General features: G+C 36.3%; 1 protein-coding gene across 3 annotated transcripts in view; it reads left to right on the forward strand.

Moving 5' to 3' along the window:
• Window positions 1–8353, forward strand: part of ntrk2b (neurotrophic tyrosine kinase, receptor, type 2b) — a 39099-nt gene that overhangs the window by 21450 nt on the left and 9296 nt on the right. For all 3 annotated transcript variants that reach the window (XR_001634562.1, XM_016490493.1, XM_016490492.1), the window contains exons 13-16: window positions 804–992; window positions 4453–4583; window positions 4700–4872; window positions 5244–5484. Coding sequence is in view for 2 of the 3 variants with exons in the window: in XM_016490493.1 (XP_016345979.1) it covers window positions 804–992; window positions 4453–4583; window positions 4700–4872; window positions 5244–5484 (734 nt within the window). In the remaining variant the exon portion in view is untranslated. The remainder of the gene's footprint in view (window positions 1–803; window positions 993–4452; window positions 4584–4699; window positions 4873–5243; window positions 5485–8353) is intronic.

Raw genomic sequence — 8353 nt, forward strand, 5'->3', positions numbered from 1 at the left:
GCGTGAACATTTGGACGGTGTTATGCAAATCTTCCCACATCGTGACGTAGACGTGGGGGCGTGTTAGAACGAGTCGTTTTAGGTAGGCGTGGTTGACTCTTAACTTTTATAAAGAATATCTCTTTGGATTTGAACTTTACAGATCTTCTTTATGCACCAAGAGCTTGTAACACTCCAGAGAGAAAGGAAACGTTGAAAGCGCATCATATGACCCCTTTAAAAACAACTCCTTTCAATGATTCAGTCGACTCTTTCTTTTGAGAGACAATAACTTCATACACGGTGCACTTTCAGATTTAAAACTTTGCAGGATGTTTTCATTCACTTAGAGCTGTGTTACACACTGCATGAAAGGTAATTTTCAAAAATCCACAATAGGCGCACTTTAAGCATGTTTAAGCATTTTAAGCAATGTTTTAGCAAACTTACAAGTCTGTCTCCATTCTCATATGGAACACCTACATTTCACAATTGAATTGGTTCCTGTTGAAAATAAATAAAAATAAAAACAAATCCTGGCCTACATTTTTTTTCTTGTTAAATATCTTGTTTCACTGAGAAATATGTCACATTACGTAAGTAAAGTCAGGTAATGTCATCTATTACTGTACATATCACATACAAATACAGAATATTATGAATTTGAATTTTTTTCAGCAACATTATTAGTTGCACCTTCTAAACAAACTTTATGGTTATTGTTTTCGCTCTCATAATAATGCACTTTTTGAGAATCTGTATTGAGAATCTGAATTCTTATTATTTCTGTGGATTATTGTATTGTCTGATTTTTTCCCGACCAGGCTCTTCATCTGTCATCAGTAATGACGACGACTCGGCCAGCCCGCTTCACCACGTTTCCAATGGCAACAACACGCCATCATCATCGGAGATGGGCCCAGATGCCGTTATCATTGGAATGACAAAGATTCCAGTCATCGAGAACCCCCAGTACTTCCGCAACCCCGGCAGCATGCTGAAATCGGACACTTGTGAGTTGCCATGGCATGCTGGGCCATCAGTAGCCCCACTCTGAAATAGATTCCAGCCTAGGTTACCACTGGTCAGTTGTCATAGTAACCTCCCCTTCTATCACCATGGCGATGATATCAGGGGTGGCTGACGCTGTGTAACGTAAAGGGTTAGTTCACCCAAAAATGAAAATTAGCCCATAAATAACTCACCCTCAAGTCATCCTAGGTGTATATGACTTTCTTCTTTCAGACCAATCCAGTCGGAGTTATATCAAAAATTGTCTTTGATCTTTCAAGCTGTTTCATGGCACTCAGCGGGTGTTCCATGCGTCTGTCCAAAAGAAGTTAAATAAAAAGTGCCCATCCATAAAAAAAAGTGTCTTACACGGCTCCGGGGGGTGAACAAAGGCCTTCTGTAGCGAATCGATGCGTTTTTGTAAGAAAAATATCTATATTCAAAACTTAATAATCACTTTAATGTAGCTTGCGCCAACAGTTGTACACTGGAAGCAGCTCTGGGCGGATGACGTATGAGTTCAGCGTTGTGCATGTGCCGGTGAGTCTCGTGAAAACCAACGTTTGTTAACAGGAGCAAAGGAAGCAAAGTTTCCTTACTTTAGCAAAGGAAAACCAGTCTCCTCTTGGCTTATATCGAAATCCTCCGACATTCTTCTTTACAAATCCTCCTTTTGTACTTCTAATTAGTGACCGTTGTTTTGTTTTGATCTCTCGGCTGCGTTTCCGCGTGCATCACTTCTGAGCGGCGCATGCGCAGTGCTGACCTCATTCGTCATCCACCAGGAACTGCTTCCAGTGTACAACAGTGAGCGCAAGCTACATTAAAGTGATTATTACATTTTGAATATGGATATTTTTCTTACAAAAACGCATCGATTCGCTACAAAAGGCCTTTGTTCACCCCCCGGAGCCGTGTGAGACACTTTTTTTTGCTTTTAACTTCTTTTGGACGGACACATGCAACACCCGCTGAGTGCCATGAAACAGCTTGAAAGATCAAAGACAATTTTTATATACCTCCGACTGTATTCGTCTGAAAGAAGAAAGTCATATACACCTAGGATGACTTGAGGGTGAGTAATTTATGAGCTAATTTTCATTTTTGGGTGAACTAACCCTTTAATCACTGTTGGACTGTAGATGAATCTGCAAGCGTTCTTCATTTAAATTAATTTACATTTCAGGATCTGTAAATAGTGCACCTGTAAATCTTACCAACAACTGACTGATCGTTAGTGATATTTGCTAAAGCAAGCATCTCACATAGTTGCTCATATGTAGGGTTAAGTCAGCATGAAAACAATATTGACCCCATTAGTTTTCGTATTGCATGTTACTGGTGTTATTATGAATGATTAATTCATGCATATATATATTTGTGATCTGTAACCTAATCTAGATATATTTAGGGTTTTATTTGTTGTAGGGGTTTTATAAGCACAAAATAATGATTATACATTGTTACCATGATTTACAGAAAAAAAGTAATTCCGTGTAACAATATTTCATAATACACATTTCTTGTTAGGCATAGTTACAACAAGAGTCATTAGATGACATTAAGTGACTTAATTTAAGGATTAGATTTTAGCTCTAAAATTCTAATTATTTGTAACTTCAAATCTTTACCCATTTTGCTACTATCCTTCAAACAAGCAGGTTTTGCCCTTTTGTCAGCAAGATGTTTTAAAATATAATATGATCACTTATTCTTTTATATGTTTTAACAAGTACATGTCAGAATAAGTTTGTTGTTTCATTTTCGCATAAATATATCTGTTACGCTGAGTGATGATGAAACAATATTTCACCCACGTTTTGACATTTTGTTTTGACAAAAGTAATTTGAAACATTAAAGCAGACGCTTGAATTGAATATGCTTTCTGTGTATATAAAATCACATTTGTAATTATGTAATTTGTTACGGTCACCAAAATGGGGCGTCATATCTATATTTATATGGGCCATTCAATAGAATTGGTCCAAAGTCAAAGTCAGAAACGCCTTGAAAAAAATGTGTATGTATGCAAATGGTATAATATCCAAGGTACACATTTCTAGTAATTGTGCCGTTCATTCTCATATTGTATTTTCAGAAAGTTTTGGAATATTTGTCCTCTCTCCAAACATGTCACTACCAAAACACAGTAATAATAATTTAATTAGAAGGCTTTATGATATTATAGTATTTTTAACAATATTTCAACTGTAATTTATGAGATTTGTTGTATTTTGTATCCAATTTTTCTTTGTAAAAGGCAAAAAGTCTGAAAAGTGATCATACTGATTTCAAAGTTAAGGATTCATTAGTTTGAATATACATTGAACCAAAAACTATCAAAACATCTTAGCTGAAAATTCAGTATACTTTATTTTTGACAAAACATCCCATGTTTCGGTAGTGACTGCATATTTTCGGTAGTGACAGTCACAGTAATGCTTTGGTAGCGACCACATCACATTACAGAATTTTAACTTGCATACTAAAACACTACAAAAAAACACTAAAATACAAAAAAATTGCATAACTGTAAAAATGTTTTGTTTATTTCCCCCAAATATGAGATTATGTGTTCCCTTTTGTCGCTACCGAAATGATGACATGTTTTGGTCGTGACTGTTTCGGTAGTGACAATTTTATGGGATAACACCCAAAATGTATATATGGTTAGCTAGCACAGTTCTAAACAGTGGTACATATATAAAAACTAAATGTTATGGAATAACTCCCAAAAAAGTGTGCTTAATTGCAGAAAAAGGTGTTCGGAAGTTACACACAGATTTTTCAGACTTTTGAACACATTTACCTCAAAATGATGGGACCTATCTACTCGCACATTGTAGCTATGAGAGAGGGGGACACATGATTATTTCCTGATCATAAATTTAGGGGTGAAGTTAAAATCACTCTTAGCCAATGGTCTTGGTAGTGACATGAAAATGAGGGACACATTTTTTCTTTACATCAAGTTTCATAATTTACCAAATATTTTTTTAACTTTACTTTTTTAAAAGAATCAAAAAGATACTTTTAAAAACAACAATGGAAAAAAATACTAAAAATTATTTCAATATCATTTTCATAAGTTGAAATTTAATTTGAAAGTATATATATATACACACACACAACTAAATTACTAACACTTTAACAAAGGGAAAAAAAAAAAAAAATCTAATTAAAAATGTTAACAAAAAGTATAATTGTATATCAATAATACTAAAATAACACTGGCCAATAAGTGCAGACTGCAATTAAAGGAATAGTTCACCCAAGAATGAAAATTTTGCCATCATTTACTCACCCTCATGTTGTTCCAAACCTCTATAAGTTTCTTTCTTATGTTCAATCAATCAATAGTTCACTCAGTACACCTTAGTGACCACTAAGTGAAACCACTCAAATGTTTTCAGAAATTGTGAGAAATCTAGTTTTAAGTATGCGTGGTCCTTGTTTTGCAGTCGTCCAACACATAAAACGTCACAACATTCTGCTGAAGAGGGAGCTTGGAGAAGGGGCTTTTGGGAAAGTGTTCTTAGCTGAATGCTACAACTTGTCTCCTGACCAAGAGAAGATTTTGGTGGCTGTTAAGGTATGGTATATTTACACAACAAAACATTGATTCTGTACATTTCAGGTTGTGGCTACGTAATGAGGCTTTACCGTAGGTATTTCTGTAATAAAAGATCAAACTTTCTTATCTCCCAGACTCTGAAGGAAGCCAGTGAAAGTGGACGAGCAGATTTCCACCGAGAGGCAGAGCTCCTGACCAACCTGCAGCATGAGCACATTGTCAAGTTTTATGGCGTGTGTGTAGAAAGCGACCCTCTCATTATGGTGTTTGAGTACATGAAACATGGAGACCTCAACAAGTTTCTCAGGTTTGCAGGAGGGTGTTTATCACACCCACCCACCCAACAATGATGTTTCACCCCAAAATGAAAACTGCTATCATTTGCCCTTATGTTGTTCCAGACCTGTGTGACATTTTTCAAAATGTCTTCAAAATATCGTCTTTTGTGTTCTGCAGAAGAAAGAATTTCATACAGGTTTTTAAAGAAAGCAAAAAATGTGTCTACAGCATTTTATTGTAAAGCTCATTATTTTATAAAAGCCTGCATGGATTATTTCAATAAAGAAATTGTTCATTTGATCTGTAAAGTCTAAGCAAAACGTGTCTGTATGTTGTCCACTTTCTGACCTCCAGTTTAGTTCAGTCATGCACATGCTATTCTCATACTCTCTCTTACAGGGCTCATGGACCAGATGCAGTGCTGATGGCAGATGGACAACAGAGTTTGCAGGTGGAGTTAACTCAGCCTCAGATGCTACACATTGCCCAGCAGATAGCAGCAGGCATGGTGTATCTAGCTTCACAGCATTTCGTGCACAGAGACCTGGCCACACGCAACTGCCTGGTGGGAGAGAACCTGCTTGTCAAGATAGGAGACTTCGGCATGTCCAGAGATGTATACAGCACCGACTACTATAGGGTAAGTGTGGGTCACCTTGGAAATCTCCATATCACTGTGGTCCTTTTGGTCCAAGGAACCCAAAATCTACTACAAAGGTCTTATTTCATTCGAAACCTGAATGCATAACTGCATTATACATGATTTTATTTAAATTACAGTAATCTAACAATTATGTGATACGAAATATAGATGACAAACTCCTTTAAAAAACATCATGGCAACATTATCCACCATATACACTGAGATTATTGACCAATATGAATACTTCAATGGTTAGTTCTTAAATTATTACTTGGTATCTTAAATTAAACTTACATTTTACATAATACATCTCCCAAAATCCTGAACATGTGTTTACAGCTTAGATTGAAAATTAAATAAATACTTCCTGTATAGGTACTGAAAGGCGTTTATTGCATTTGTTGTTTATCAATATGGATATTAACTATTCTCTCTTAGTAAATTAAAATATATTACGTTTTTCTTCACTTACCTCTTACAGGAAGAAAATCTGCTATTTGTGATGTTGCATTACTTAAAGTGGCAGTTTAATTTATGTGCGACACCAAACAGAAATGCCAAAAGAAAGACTGTTTTCTAATATAGATAATGTTCTAGTGTCATGCTGCTAAAATAAACATATTGCAGTTGCATTTGTTGCAACTGACTGCTAGCACAAAAAAGATACACACTACAGCTTTATGCGTTCAGAATCAAATCAGAAAAGATTACAGATATGTATGGTATATTTTCATTGGTTGCTCAAACAAGCCACTGAAGCGTGTGAACACAGGAAATCTCAGAGAACCCACAGAAAATAATCCACAGGGCCATGTCAGATTCTTGCTTGAACATTCCCACTCCCAAATGTGAATGCAAACATGGGCATATTAAGCAGTCAAAGTCAGGGCCGCTCAAACAGAGCATTGTTTTGAAAATGCCACAAACTACAGTGTTACACTCCTCACATTCTGCTTCTCAGCAGTTCAGCCAACTGTCAGAGATTCTCTGGTAGCACTTGTTTAATCTAAGGTTAGTTCTGGCTTGGGTCATTTCCTGATCCCAGCCCTCTCTTTTCTGTTTCCTGACTTTTTCAGAATTCAGAAAGAAAGAAATGAAAAGTTATCTGTGACCTCTATCAGTTGAACCTCTGTTGAATCGAATCTCTATGAATCTGACAAATTCATATGGAAAGGATGAACACAAAAAAGCAAAATGCAGTTTGTGTATGTCCACAATGGATAATATGACGATATACTGTTGTTTTGTCTTTCATTATTATGGGTTATTATGACTAATGACTATTTAAATGTATGCATCTGAACAGCTGATTAAATACTGTAAATATGAAAGTGCCTCAAAAACCAACAGTTCCTCACAGTGAGTTCTTCCAAAAAAAGCCCAGACCATCTGACACTCAAGGGCTCTCCCAAACCTGCATCCTGCCAACACAGCCGGAAACACTCTGCTGTGTCAGCAGCCGTGTGCGTGTGAGATGAAGGAATATCAGCTCCCTCTGTCGTATAACAACAGAAAACACAGGAGTTTGTCATTGCATGATCACTAGGAATCCTGCAATGCAATGTCATGGTAATGAGGTCAAAGTTTTGCAATAAACAATGTATTGTGGCAAAACACTGCAGTGGTTTTACGTACAGTTTTATGCTATAAAAGACCCATATGCTCAATCTGAAGTGTCTCACATTTAAACAAGATTGATACAGTGATTTTCAGTATCACAATTTCTATTATTTTGGTCTTGAATAGGTGGAAAGTTATTTGTGCTATCTAATCAACTTTAGCACAGGGAAATTGCATATTCCAAGTCTTCTGAAGCCATACAGTAGCTTTGCATAAGAAAGAATTATACCCAGAATTATAGAAAATTATCCCCTTTTCAGTCTCATTTACACTTTTGCACATTCAGTCCTGCTGCAAGAACCAATGGCATCTGGCACTTGAGAGCTGAGATAGAGAGGAAGATTAACAACGAATTCCTTCTGTTCCTTGCAAAGCTATTCTATGGCTTCAGAAGACTTGGTATTTAGAACACAACTTGGTTTGAAACAGCACAAGAGGATTTACATTCGACAATTTTTATTTTTTTGGAAATATTGTGGTTGCACTTTATTTTACAGTATGTGTATTGAGTAAAGTAACTACTTGGGATAAAGGATTGGTTCAAGAGTAGTAACCTACTTATGTGATTCCTCTAGTAAGTACACAGTATGTACATTTCTGTTCAAAATGTTTTTGAAAGAAGTTTTTATGCTCACCAAGGCTGCATTTATTTGATCAAAAATACAGTAAAACAGTAATATTGAGAAATATTATTACAACTTTAAAACATTTTCTATTTTAATATATTTAGGGCCCGAACACTGCGGTGCGAGGACCCTCTTGGATTTGCTCCATTTATTATTATTATTATTATTATTATTATTCTTTTCCGAAAAGGATCGCATTTTTGAGGGCCTAAACATGCTCGAAAACTCACGAAACTTTGCACACGCATCAGAACTGGCGAAAATTTACATCTGATATGGGTTTCAGAAGTGGGTGTGGCAAAATGGCTCGATAGCGCCGCCTGTAGAAGTTCAACAGAGTGTACCTCGAGCTACGTTTTACGTACACGTACGAAAATCGGTACACACGTGTAACACACCATTACCTACAAAAAAGTCTCTTGGTACAAAATCCAAAACCCAACAGGAAGTACGTTATTTTGAATTTCCTGCACGATTTTTGTGCAGTTTTTGCCATTTCCAGGCCTCGTACTTTGACGAACTCCTCCTACAGTTTTAATCGGATCATCTTCAAATTTGGTGAGGGTCATCATAAGGCCTTTGTGACGTTAAATTGCGAAGATCTTGAGTTTTCGTCAAGG

Source organism: Sinocyclocheilus anshuiensis, unplaced genomic scaffold (assembly GCF_001515605.1).
Source record: "Sinocyclocheilus anshuiensis isolate Anshui unplaced genomic scaffold, SAMN03320099.WGS_v1.1 scaffold246, whole genome shotgun sequence".
In the NCBI taxonomy this organism is placed as follows: domain Eukaryota; kingdom Metazoa; phylum Chordata; class Actinopteri; order Cypriniformes; family Cyprinidae; genus Sinocyclocheilus; species Sinocyclocheilus anshuiensis.